Source organism: Pinus tabuliformis, chromosome X (assembly GCF_031772625.1).
Source record: "Pinus tabuliformis cultivar Carrire ecotype Pingquan chromosome X, CPIR1, whole genome shotgun sequence".
Taxonomy (NCBI): Eukaryota; Viridiplantae; Streptophyta; class Pinopsida; order Pinales; family Pinaceae; genus Pinus; species Pinus tabuliformis.
The window spans coordinates 1,237,447,900-1,237,462,326 of NC_142308.1; the positions used below are offsets into that span (position 1 = coordinate 1,237,447,900).

Here is a 14,427-nt window from a genome sequence, read left to right on the forward strand (position 1 = left end):
ATATGTCAAGTATTATTAGGTTAAACACACAACTCCAGACTTAAAAGCGAAGCCATTCTTAAAAAAAATCTGAAATTTAATCTTCAGAAAAAAGTATCACCAATTTTTTGTTTATTAATAATTAACCAGCGTGCATTGGTGCAGCAACTTGTTCAATGCATTACGCTTTCATCTAATAACGTTTGTTAATCTCAACGCGTGCCAATGGAATAGTGTCTTCCACTTTGAGGGCCCATTAGCCAAGGAAGAGAGCATTGAGCGTTGAATCATATATTCTTTTAACTGGAAGAAGTCAAAATATTCCCACTATTTCATTGAAAAAAAGCCAGCATACAACTTGTGCAGGATGCGTTTTCTAGGCAACAACGAGATAGTGGCGATGATGGGACTGGAGCGGAGCATCCAAACTTTGTAATGAAATGCAATTCGATGCAATCATGGGGAAAGCAATAGACAGATATCTTTGAATTTTAATTCGGGGTATAGATAAGGTTAGTCACGATCTGACCTCCCATTTCTGATTTGTTCAAATCATGTAGGACTTTTTTTTATACCTCGACATTCTTAAAAATAGTCAAAATCATTTATTGAGAGGATATATATACATACATATATAAAATATTAATGTCGACGCATGCCACAAAACGGTTGCATTTGTCACTGATTTTGTTCACTTTTTATTGCGACCGAGTTGACTGTATTTTGATTTCGGCTGTGCAACATCGTGTGACTCGTTGACATTGAAACAGCTGGAAAAAGTAAGCATCCTGAAAAGAATGATGAAGAATTTTTAACAAAGTCTAGACTAATTAGTTAACACAGCCTAATTCGTTTCTGCATGTGACATTTTTAGTTTCCAAACTAATTTATCTGGTGGTTATCTCATGAACGTGGATAAGACCACGTTATTTCAGTAACGAAAAATAATATAGAACAGCATAAAGTGCATTGACATTTACAGTTCCAAATATCAGCAATCAAATTATTAAGCGTAAATGTAGGCTCGAGCATACGTACAAATAAAATAATGATAAAGAAATTAAAATGGAGAAGAACATTCCATATATAATATGTTTCTTTCTCATATGGTACAAACGTTTAAAGAATTCTTTTGGTTGACTGAATTTGTTTGTTCCATTTATAGAATGTGCCAGACGCATTTTTCAGAGAAATTTAATCAACTCTCAAAAAGTCGAATAAGACTAGGATATATTGTAGTAGTAGAAATTGTTGATGATTGAATGTTGGTTGCAGATACTATTGGATATGGAGGGATATACAAGTTGTATAGCAAAATAAAATTTGTTATATATATATATATATAAAAGATATAAGTAACGTAGAGTAAAGTAAATGTTATTTGAATTTTTTTTAGGTTTATGATATTAATAATAAATTTGTGTTTAAAGGAATGAATTGTTTCAAAAATTTTAATATATAAAAAATAATGTAAACGTAAAGGTAATGAGAAGAAAAATATAAATAACCGAAAAAAATATGAAGGAAAAGAGGCTGAAGAAAGGGAGATGAAGAGTCAGGCCGGTTAGCAATCCCTTTCTTTTAATTCTGGCCATTTTTTCCATTACTTTTATCTTTAAATTTATTAGTTAAATAGTACAGAATGATGCATATGAAACATGGTGTTCTAATTATTATCAAGGATAGAAACAAATTTGTTTTCCACTTCCATAATATTCTGGGGGCATATCCACTATCCTTTCTTTGTGGCAAAAAACTTCCTTCGTTTTATCAAAGGTATGTAAATGTTGCTTAACTAAATCTTTAAACAATAGCAAGATGTAGGTGGATGCAAATAAAAACTCAAACTCAAATGTTGAACGAAAGGCATTAAATAGCAAGATGTAGGTGGATGCAGATAAAAACTCAACTCAAATGTTGAAAGAAAGGCATTAAATAACGAGGAAAAAGATGTACAACCCCACAACCGAATAGAATCATAAAAAGCAAGCTGGCTGATTGCTAAAGAAGATGCAAAGCATGAAAATTTAGCGTACTATCAAGGCAACCATGTCTTGGTCCCTCCACATCCGAGTCCAGATCTTGGAAGCTTCCCGAGCATCTCAATTCCCTCTGCGAACACCACTCCCATGCCCATGTGCAAATGAGGCTCTATGTGGCAGTGGAACGCCCATGCTCCTGCATTGTCCGCCACGAATCTGATGGCCGTCCACCCGTATGGGAACACAACAACCGTGTTTTGCAAGGGCGGATTACGGAGATTGAACTTGCCAACGTCTTGGCTTGGATTGAAAGCTCCATCGCTATAGGCGAGCACCCAGAAATCGTGGCCATGGAGGTGCCATGGATGTATGTCGCTGCTGTTAGGCGTCAAGACGTTAGCGTTCTGCAGAACAACATCGACGGTGGCGTTGAAATTAAGGGAGTAGACGGAGTTCCCTGTGACAGCGTTGGGATTTGACGGGGGTCTCATAATGTCATAGCCGTTAGGAGAGTATGTTTCCGGGGCTGCTCGATGGTCGAAGGCGTTGCGCAGCTTGTATTTCAAGGCCGCCAGGTATGGAGTGACGGGCAGGACCAGAGAAACGTTGTTGATTGCCCATTTGGTGTACCCATCGATGTAGTTCTGGGTATTCAAAAGTACAATCGTGCGGTCAGATTTGGGCGGAACGCGGGGGCCGAAACCGTCTCGGGCCACGATTTTGTTTGCGAAGGCCTTGCTATACGCGAAGTCGTTCCATGCCGGGCTCGCGGGTGGGGCAGTGGAGGGCCAGGTGGTAGCCTGATTGGGGATGTAGTTGAAGATGGCCAAACCCGGCGGTGTGTTGGGACGTCGCCCTCTCACGTTCACGGCTGCCCAGTAGTTCTTGAACGGATCCTGGTCCGCCTTAACCAGAAAAGAGTATGTCTGCCCTGAATATATGTCCACGTTCTCCACCTCAAAGGGTTCGATGTAGTTTCCGCCCGCTTCCACTAACAACATATTGTGTCCCTGCACCATAGAAGAGCAATCACATTCAATTTGAATGTCGGTTTCATATTTTCTTGTATGCAAAGCGGTTCAATAATAATATATAGAGACCTCTATAATGAAATTGAGCGACGACAGAGCCGTGGCGCTGGCAATGCGCACACGATACGTCTTCCCCGCTTCCACCGAGAGAATGAATGGCTCGCACTGGTGATTTGTGTTGTTACAATTGGCGCTGATAGTTCCGGCTTGAGTCGGCACCAGCGAGCAATTGTAGTGTCCGCGCCCTCCGATTAGCAAAGACTGTGTACACCACCAATTCCTTAACGTGAGATCAATAGGCGGATTGTTCTCAGAGTACCTCTATGCACAAAGAAACAAACATCTACCATGTCAATTGATTCTTCTGATCATTTAATAGTAGAAAGGGGAGGGTGAAAGATAAATAGGGAAGGATGTCAACACTGTTGGAATATTAATTCCAACTGCACAGTGGCAGGCGGACGTGGGCAGCCAACTCAGCCAGCACGCTGCACCCGAAACCGCCAGAACGAAACCACCCTCTTGTTCGCACCACCTTTGGCAAAAGGCTGTATCCGCCGGAGGGGCTCCGAACACACTCTCTTGCCGCCACGCGTCCCATGTACGAGCACCGAAAAACCACTTTCCCCGGACGCTAAAGGTCGTGCTGGTTGCCGGACAGTGGTGTGCGAATTGTGTTGGATCGGGTCTGCTGACTCAGATCTCCACGAAGCTGCGCGGAGGTTAATGACCGGGCACAACGAATAGGGTGGCGACACGTGGCACCGAAGTGACGTCAGCCGACCCCGCCCGCGTCAAATCAAAAATTGCGTGGAGTGTTTGACTTCTCCGCTGACCGCCGAGGATGGAAGCGTTAATGCTCTTAATGGTTGGTCGTATTTTTTTTGGTGAGGCCTTTAATAAGGTAATGGGCATACGTAGAATTTAGTGAGGCTTTTAATATGTTATGGGCATGTGTTTAATTTTAGTTATGGGCCACGTTATTTTTTTTATATATGTTTTTTTATATAACGCCATGTATGCCGGGGTGTGAAAAAGTGTTATGTAGTTTTTGAGTGCAGTAGTGACTGTGTATGCTGTAATTTTTGTATGTGTTGAGCCCGCATGTATATGCAGTAAAAAGAAAAGGGGGCCGACGTGAATTAGTTTTCATGGGTATGGTGACTACGCATGATGGGTGCGTGATTTTTTTTGTGTGTTGTTCACGAAGAACAGTGTAGTGTGTTCGCGCAGGATTGGAAAGAAGAATTGAGAAGGAAGCACAGCAGTGCTGAAAACATAACAGAGGCAAATTGTTATGTATTGTTGACCATAAAGAAAACACAGGAACAGCTTGAAGCTGTTTTGTAATTTCCACAGCAGTGGAAAATCTGTGAGAGCAGCAGAGTTTTTTTTGTGATTCCCTCTTTGAACAGAGGAAGAAGTATGTAACAGAATGTTTGTTTTTAATCAATAGAAAAATGTTTTATGGCTGTGTAATGAGCTGTTATGAGCATATTTGTTTTAATAGCTTCGCTGTGCAAAGGTTCTGGAAGAGATGAAACAGAGCATTGGCTCTGTGGTATTTGGATGATTGGTTTTGGTATTTCTCCATTTGAAAATACTCAACAGTGGTATCAGAGCTAGTCCAGGCTCTTTGAAGACTCAAAGAAGCTGAAGGAAGGTGTGGTTGCAGCAGTCAAACTTCTCCAGCAGTGTGAAGACTCAGCCAAAAGAGTTAAGGTATTTTTCAAAGCTTTCCTTTGTGTTACTGTTAAAAGAACAGTCAGTGATTTAAAAGAAAACACAGTCAAGTATTTAAAGCCTAGATAAGAATGGCAAGGTCAAAGAAGAAAGCCTCCAGGGCTGTTAAAAATGTGTCTCCCCCCTCTACTAAATTAGAAGGCAATCTGTTTGAAAGCATTGTATTTGAGGTTCCAAAGTTTGATGGAAACTTTGATGTATGGGAAATAATGATGAGGGTTTTCCTAATGTCTGAGGGGATTGAAGTCTGGGAGTCAGTGATTGATGACAGCAAGATGGATAAAGAATCCATGGAATATGATGCACAAGCAGCAAAGACTATCTTGGATGGTCTCCCTGATTCTGTGAAGAAGAATCTTGGAAAATACACATCAGCAAAGGATATTTGGGACAGACTGCATGACCTTCATGCAAAGGGAGCACTGACCATGACAATGGGTCAAGATGAACCCATAATAGAAGCTGAGAATGAGAAGCTTGACCTCATCAAGCTTCAAGTAAAAGAAAGGGATGAAGAGCTTGCCAAGCTTAAGAAGGAACTTGAAGAAAGCAAGAGGAAACATTATGAAGAAGTCATATCCATGACAAATCAGCTGAATGAAGCAAGGAAGCAGGCAGATGCCTTGTCAAGTCAACTTGAACAAAGGCACATGAGGGTGAACAAACTTGTGGAAGAGATTGGACAGTATAAGGTAGAGGTCTCCTCCCTTAAGTCCGAACTACAAGAAGCCAGGAAGCAGGTACAAGGAGCTGAAAAGAAAATGAAGAGCAGTCAAGCAAAAGATGAAGAAATCTCCAAAATGAAGACTGATATTATCTCCTTCAAAGTAGTAGCAGCTGAAGCTACTCGTAGCAAGGAAGAAACTGAGGGACAACTAGCAAAGAAAAGTAATGAATGTGAAAAGTTAGAAGAAGAGATTGTCCTCCTCAGGAAGAAGGTTGAAGGGATGAACAAGATCATGAAGAGCTCTCAAGCTTTGGATGACATGCTTAGCTATCATAGATCTCCATCTGATAAATCAGGACTTGGGTATGTAGGTGAACCCTCAAACAAGCATGAGGATGCTTTAAGCAAAGGAGATGTGAAGAAGCCAGAAAGAGATGGTGATGCTCCTAGTTCCAGCAAAGGCAAGGAGAAAAATGAAGGCAGCAATAGAAGAAATCCTGCTCCAAGCAGAAAACCAGCTCCAAGAAGAAATGTAGCTGATGTCAAAGAGGCAAAAGGCAATGGTGATCATCAAAGGATCTCAAGGCAGCAAGGGTTCAGAAGTACATCAAGGAAACCTCCATCTCCCAGGTATCAAAGTTCATTTTATGGTTATTGTTATGCTTGCTCAAACTTTGGTCATATGGCAAAAGACTGTAGAGCATTTCATGGAGATAGATGTTGTGGTCCCCGACAATCTCCAAGAAATAATTTCACAAGAAGAAATCATGAATTCTTATTCATGAATGAAGTTGAATGCTTCAAGTGTCATAACATTGGGCATATGGCACGTGACTGTAACTTGACATGGGCTCTTACACAAGCTAGACCCATGCAAAAGAAGAAAGTTACACAAGAATGGAGAAGAAAAGAAATACAGTGTGAAAGTCCCTTAAGCAACGCAGCTGATCTAAGTTTGTTTTGAGAAAACTTGCTAAAAGAAGACAAGCATACATTAAAGGGGAGCTTGTAATTTTTTGCTGAACTGTATTAACAGTGATTTGTTGATGGAGGATGTATTGCAACGCAGCAGTTGCAAATGAAATCTTTGTTAATCCCTCTGAAAGGTAACATGCAGCGGTGATGAAATGAGCAATGTTTTTGCTTTGTGTTTATGCAATATGCACAAAAATGCATAAAGAAGAAAAGATGGCAGCGCTGAAATGTAAAGAGCAGCAGCGGGATAAGAGAAAAAAAATGCAAAGCATGGAGACCCTCACAGCAGTGGGAAGATAAAACACAAAACAGCAGTTTGGAAATTTTTGTTATGGTGCACATGCATTGAAATGCATAGCAATGGAAGGTAGTTTCCTTCTATGTAATATGAGAGAACATACTCACAGCAGAGTGAGTATAATACACAGCAGATGGAAAATGTTTTGTATTGGGAATGAAAATGCAAAGCAGTGATAAGAAAATGAGAAGAAGGCAAAACGCAGCAGAGCGTAAATGGCCAGTGGCTGAGAATGCAATGAAATTTTTTCACACAGCAGTGAAAAATGTAATCTTTTTGTATACAATGCAACATGCACAGAAATGTCTAAAGAAAAACATGGACAGCAGCAGCTTGAAGAAAAGTTTTCCCATCGTGAAGAAGAAGAAGTATACAGCAAGGCAAATAAGAAAATGCAGCAGCATGAAGCTTTGTTGAAGAAATGTGTTTTTACACAGCAATGCAAATGTGAAAAATGCAGCAGCAAGAAGTTATGAACAACAGCACATGCAAAAGAAATTTTCCTTACAGCAGTAAAGGTAAATGTAATGAATTTGTTGTTCATTGAATTGAAATGCAATATATACAACAGCAGTGAGTGTAAGAAATGTTTACACACAGCAGTGTAAATTTGTAAGTTGGGACAGTGTAATTGTTCCAGAAAAGACAGAGTATTTTGTCTTTGAAAAGTGCACAAGCAGTGCAAGTGAACACACAGCAGTGTGGAGTATACACAACAGTGCAATGAATGTTTTGTTTTGGAGCTGCATTTGAAGCAGTCATTTGGTGAAACCCTCTATTAAAGAGGAAGGTGCTTTTCAGCACATTGTCAAGGTAAATCCCTCTATCAAGAGGATGATGCTTTTAAGCATAGTCATTGGTGAATCCCTCTGTTGAGAGGAAGATGCTCTTTAGCATTGTTTGGTAAATCCCTCTGTTAAGAGGAAGATGTTTTTTTTAACAGGTGAATCCCTCTGTCATGAGGAAGGTGCTCTTAAGCACAGTTACATGGTGAATCCCTCTGTCATGAGGAAGGTGCTCTTAAGCACAGTTTCAGGTGAATCCCTCTATTAAGAGGAAGACAACTTTGTTTGTTTGTGAACTGCATCAGAAGCAGTTGGTGAATCCCTCTATGTGAGGATGATGTTTGGGTAAGATTGAATGCCCAGCAGTTGAAATTAAAGGGGAGTGTTGGAATATTAATTCCAACTGCACAGTGGCAGGCGGACGTGGGCAGCCAACTCAGCCAGCACGCTGCACCCGAAACCGCCAGAACGAAACCACCCTCTTGTTCGCACCACCTTTGGCAAAAGGCTGTATCCGCCGGAGGGGCTCCGAACACACTCTCTTGCCGCCACGCGTCCCATGTACGAGCACCGAAAAACCACTTTCCCCGGACGCTAAAGGTCGTGCTGGTTGCCGGACAGTGGTGTGCGAATTGTGTTGGATCGGGTCTGCTGACTCAGATCTCCACGAAGCTGCGCGGAGGTTAATGACCGGGCACAACGAATAGGGTGGCGACACGTGGCACCGAAGTGACGTCAGCCGACCCCGCCCGCGTCAAATCAAAAATTGCGTGGAGTGTTTGACTTCTCCGCTGACCGCCGAGGATGGAAGCGTTAATGCTCTTAATGGTTGGTCGTATTTTTTTTGGTGAGGCCTTTAATAAGGTAATGGGCATACGTAGAATTTAGTGAGGCTTTTAATATGTTATGGGCATGTGTTTAATTTTAGTTATGGGCCACGTTATTTTTTTTATATATGTTTTTTTATATAACGCCATGTATGCCGGGGTGTGAAAAAGTGTTATGTAGTTTTTGAGTGCAGTAGTGACTGTGTATGCTGTAATTTTTGTATGTGTTGAGCCCGCATGTATATGCAGTAAAAAGAAAAGGGGGCCGACATGAATTAGTTTTCATGGGTATGGTGACTACGCATGATGGGTGCGTGATTTTTTTTGTGTGTTGTTCACGAAGAACAGTGTAGTGTGTTCGCGCAGGATTGGAAAGAAGAATTGAGAAGGAAGCACAGCAGTGCTGAAAACATAACAGAGGCAAATTGTTATGTATTGTTGACCATAAAGAAAACACAGGAACAGCTTGAAGCTGTTTTGTAATTCCCACAGCAGTGGAAAATCTGTGAGAGCAGCAGAGTTTTTTTTGTGATTCCCTCTTTGAACAGAGGAAGAAGTATGTAACAGAATGTTTGTTTTTAATCAATAGAAAAATGTTTTATGGCTGTGTAATGAGCTGTTATGAGCATATTTGTTTTAATAGCTTCGCTGTGCAAAGGTTCTGGAAGAGATGAAACAGAGCATTGGCTCTGTGGTATTTGGATGATTGGTTTTGGTATTTCTCCATTTGAAAATACTCAACAAACACTGGTTTATTATTTTTTTTTCGGTTTGAAATTAAAAATGAAGTGTATGTGATAATATCTGGTTCTTTAACAATGATTTATTGTAACCACATGTGAGGCCATGTGAGCGAGGCGAACTTAAAATCCTTTCAATTAAACAATATAAGCATATCTAAGATGTCATGTACTACAGCCTAGAAAGAAAAGAAAGTGTTGTATAGTAACCTGATGAGTAAGGTAAGTATATTTGTTAAAGGTAGTTATCTCGTTATACAGGAGATTTAATGATTTATTTAAAAAATATAAAACAAATAAAATTTATTTAAAAATAAATTTATATGAATAGTTATGATGTTAGTTGATTTTAGTGTGATTTTTTGGAAGAATTTTTGTGGTGGGTTTTTCTTTTTTAATTTCTCTAAAATTCGGTAGGAATTTATTGAAATCACAAGTTTTATGAGTAAGTCCACAATCGAAGTGGGTAAGTGTTTTTCAGAGTGCTGAATCCATATATACAGTGAAAAACCACTTTAAATAACACAACTTAAATTTTTACCTCAATTTTTTCCGTGCAACACTCAAAGGCCCAAAAAATCTCAACAAAGATAACTCTGATGATGATAAATTAAATATTAATATTATTTTGATGTATGGATTTATTCCATTCATATATATTAACAAAATAATAATCAAAATTATTATTATAGTTTTGACGTTTAGGAAAGAAGTACAACCAGATTTGAATAATTTAAATGGTTTATGAATTTAGTAATTAGAATTTGGTTATTAAAACAAGTTAACATAGTTTATTATATTAATAGATAAAGAATTAATTATATTATATATGTTTTAAATTATTATTAAGAAATAATATTTTATATATATATATATAAGTTTTAAAAAAATTTAAATACAAGGTCTACTGAGATAGGTTGGTCATGATCATGTTATCATTTATTATGTAAACAATGAGATTCAAAATATAAAAATAAAGATATTTTCATGGTTCAAATAGATTTTATAATTATTTAATAATAAAAAATTAGGATAAAGTATTATCATATTTTATGGCCATAAATCGATAAGGGTAAGTATTGGAGATCCAATTTAATTTTAATGATGTTTCAAATTATGGAATAGATTTAATTAAAAAAACATAAATACATTTTCATCTATGTAAAATATATTTAACTGATTTCATTATGAAAATGGAAATTGAGTAAAAAACCTTATATTATTTATTATATTTATATCCCAAACAAATTATATAATAACAGGGGATTTATGAATTAAAGAACTATAACACATTTTATGTAAAAGTTGATAGACTACTAAAATGAAATGTATTGAAGAAGTGAAAATTTGATGAAAATAAATTATTTATAATTTACTAGATAAAGTATTTATAGCTATTTTAAAAGTACTAAAATAAAATATATAACATGATATATATATATATATATAGATTGTAAATTTTAGATAAGAGTTTGGTATTATAATAAGATGAAGTGGATTAAAAAAATTCAAAAATTGAAAAAAAAAATATTTTATAAATCATTTAACAAATAACAAAAAAAAAGTATAATAAAAATTTAATGAGAAAATGAGATTTTATCAATATGAAATTAATTTAATTAATATTCTCAGTATTTAATTTAATTAATATTCTCAGTATTTACATAAAATATTTATGTATAAAAATATATCAATTATAATTAAATTTCTATTCTCTAAAGAAAATATTTATATAAATATAAATAAATATTTACCCTTATTTAATAAATAAAAATATTAAAATAAAATATATAATATAATATATTATCATATAAAATATATAAAATGATAGATATATAAACGAGATAAAAATATTAACCATATAAAAAAATATAAAGGAAGAAAAGTAAAAACAAATTTAAAAGTATTTTTGTTTAGGTTATACATTTGAGTATGAATAAATGAGAGTTAAACCTTATTTATGATATGCAGTGTTAATATATTCAACCTTGTAGGGTTTAATATAAATGAAAAGGAATTTATAAAATGTGATAGGGATAAAAAGGTGTTAATGTTATTTATTATATACATATTATTAATATATTTATTTTTTATAAGATTTGAATATGGATAGAAGGGTGTTTATTTTATTTTATTATATTTTATTTTATAAAGTAATTATGAAAATATTTATTGATTAAAAATAAATATTTTTTTAATAAAAATTTATAGGGACTTTAATAATATATCCCTTCACCATTAATCTAAAAATCCATAAATAAAATTAATTAAATATTTATAATAATAATTTAATTAACTAATTTTTTTTTTATAAAATTATAAATATATTTTTTAACTTTAATTTAATTAAATAATATAATAGCCCACGGGGATTTGGATTGACGGTGAATGGGTGCGATGTTAAAGCGCTCCTTGCGATAGGTCACCGGTTCAAATCTCCCGTGGGTACGTAGATTAGTCTTAATATAGAAAAAAAAAAATAAATAATATAATAAATATTTTTTTTAATTATATTGATAAATATTTATTTTAAATTAATTTTTTAATTTAAATTTCTCTTTATAATAAAAGTAAATTTGACATATCCGCTTGTTCCTTACATCTTTAAATCTATATTTATTTTTTCATCTAGTAAAATTATAAAATTATCACTATCGCGCAAATTATCAAAAGACATTTTTATAAAAGGATAATATTTATGCACTTATAACAATCACACGTGTTATGATTATGCTTGTTCCTGTTGACGTTATGAAAATAGCAACCACCATGAATATGCATGAGTGCGTTACCTGAGGCTCCCCGATCCAGCGAAAAGGTTTCGAATGGAGGCCTGTCATTTGCTCGTGGATGCTCTTGTGCCACCAGTCGCTAACAATTATATTCAACTCTCCATCGTACGGAAACGGCTCCTTTTCGCCCTTCCCAACGTCCACTATCAGAAACCCATACAGACCCGCAGACCGTTGCATTCCGTGGTGCGCATGGTAGAAATATGTCCCAGGCTGCGCGGATTAATTCCATATAAATTATTATACTTTATTACACTATTGAAGAAAATTTCTATGAAAAATTGTGATCACATTCTAATTCATGCGAATTAGATTCGAATATAGACTTTGAAAGGAAAATGAGTTTCTCACTTGAAAAATTACGAGTCATAATCAATTTGATCATACCTTGTCCACCACGAATCTGTAAACGTAAGTTTCCCCAGGGTTGATAGCACATTGCGTGACTGAGGCTGTCCCGTCTGACCAAGGCGTTCCTCGCTGCCAACATACAACAATTTAGAATACTTGCATTTCATACGAGGATTGATCTACTACTAGAGAAAGAAGAATGAGCACCTGTCGGATCCCATGCCAGTGTATGACTACTCCTTCAGTGGGAAGTTTATTCTCCAACTCCACCACAATGGTGTCTCCCGCTTCGGCCTGAATAGTAGGTCCTGGAAACCCCTCATTGATGGCTATCAAAACACTTTCTACACAGTCTGGAGACCGCAACAAGTAATTCACTTGCCATTTATAATGCCTACTCCTGCCAAATGCAGTTTGCACAAGGGCTAATAAAACCAAGATCAACAAGAAGCTGCAGATAGATGATCGGCAGCTTCCCATGGCAATGGCGCTTGCAATCTGATCAAAACCCTTCTATAACAAATCTACTGATCTGCTATAAAATTCACCCTTTCTCACCTCAACCAGCAGTCTGCTGCAATGCTGTACTGTTTGAGGTATTTATCCTAGTGGCTTTATATAGCAGAGCAGAGGGCGATAGACTTGCACATCTACTCCTCCGTAGGTATATATAGAGAGACCGTTAAACTACCAACTTGTCATTCTTCTCTCTCTTTTTTTTTTTCTTTTTGTTAAATGTGTGTAATTGATCGATAGATTCGATATGGAAGCGGAAAGCTGTCTGAATTGCACTGCAGTTTCTTCTTTTTTGACTTTATTGCAGCCTTAGCAGGTGACCACAGACCTGTATTCGGTTCTAGAACCCCATAGAACTTTATGTTTTGGGTTCGGTGTACGTTGATAATGGTGTATTGATAGATTGGAGAATATTCGTTTCAGAGTAATGTGGAAGTTGCTTTGATCGGTGGCCCGGTAGACCGATGAGATTTCCACCTAATAAAATAGAAAAGTTTGAAAATGACTCGATGGTTGTTTTGAAGTTATCATACTAGAAGGTCAAAATTTTGATGACATATATATTATGTCTATATTATGCTTCAATTTTATATTGAAGACAAAATTGTTATGACATTAGAATAACCCCTCTCGTAAATGTAATTTTTTCAAAGTAAATATAGAATGTATATTAATATATAATATATTATATGTCAAAAATAAAATAAAATATTATTTGTAAATTTTACTTTAAATAATATTATTTATATAATTTTATATTTTAATGTAAAAAATATCTAGAAAGAAAGAAAGAAAATAGCTTATGGTACATATTGCTTCTTCATGTGGTTGATGTATTCAGTGTTTTTCTTGTGGAGCCTCACAATAAACACTCCCAAGTTCACAATAAATACTCTCAAGTTCTCAACAAACCCCTGGCTAAATAGATTATCTGAAGAGCTAGCTGCTAGAATATTTGCATAACTTTCTCTGACTTTGAAGACCTCAAATTATAAAATGAAATGCTTTTCTGTTTCCACTTTTCCTTGGACAAAAAATACACTCTCTTTCCTCCCACACTTTTTTTGGCATTTTCGGGCCCCTAGAATTCTTGAGAATTAGTCTTTAACTGAGCAATAAGAACTTTGGCTCTCCAAGAAATATTGGCCTCTGTATGCTTTTTGTTGGTGATTATGTGTGGGATTAAACACTTCAATATAGTACTTTTTCTTTCTTTCTCCCTAGCTCCTTATCCCAAATACGCTTGTGGAACTTCTCAATAACAAAAAAAATTATTATTATTGTTTAGGGAATATGTGTTCAAGCAAATACCCCATTTACTAAACCATTTGTTATTTTGTTGCATCCGAGTCTTCTTTCTTTTGCACAATATGTCATTAAAGACAACCTTAGGCCATCTGCCCTCTTCAATTTGCTCAATTTTTTTTTAAATAAATTATGACTCACACCATAACAATTGCTTCAATAGGAGCAACCGCTATTTCACTTAACAAGATAGTATAAGGAATTGCACTTTTAATTTTGAATTTATTTGTTATCAAATGCTTCTGAATTTTCTCAAATTGTTTCCACTGCATGTCGGATGTATTGCTGACCCACAGTTCACAACCATAGAGAATCACTCGAATCACTAGTAGCCCAAAAAGAGTTTGAGCGGTTTTCGAGACCCATAACTTTTCCTCTCTACAACTATTTTGAAAAGCATAAAATTCTTTCCAACCACACCAAAGTTCTTTTCTCT

General features: G+C 36.1%; 1 protein-coding gene across 1 annotated transcript; it reads right to left on the reverse strand.

Annotated features, from left to right (window-relative positions):
- Positions 1-1,930: 1,930 nt before the first annotated feature.
- Positions 1,931-12,752, reverse strand: LOC149144432 (L-ascorbate oxidase-like). The gene is made up of 5 exons (XM_089446829.1): positions 12,378-12,752; positions 12,207-12,299; positions 11,820-12,032; positions 3,062-3,253; positions 1,931-2,971 (listed from the first exon to the last, which is right to left on the reverse strand). The coding sequence occupies exons 1-5, from the start codon at positions 12,648-12,650 to the stop codon at positions 2,018-2,020; spliced, it is 1,725 nt and encodes a 574-aa protein (XP_089302955.1). The 5' UTR covers positions 12,651-12,752; the 3' UTR covers positions 1,931-2,017.
- Positions 12,753-14,427: the final 1,675 nt, after the last annotated feature.

Bases quoted from the DNA above. Each gene is read 5' to 3' on its own strand.
- LOC149144432 (XM_089446829.1), bottom strand. From the start codon at position 12,650: ATGGGAAGCTGCCGATCATCTATCTGCAGCTTCTTGTTGATCTTGGTT. The intron at 12,300-12,377 runs GTGCTCATTCTT...GTATGTTGGCAG, and splicing joins ACTGGCATGGGATCCGACAG to CGAGGAACGCCTTGGTCAGA. The intron at 2,972-3,061 runs GTCTCTATATAT...TCTATGGTGCAG, and splicing joins CGCTCAATTTCATTATAGAG to GGACACAATATGTTGTTAGT.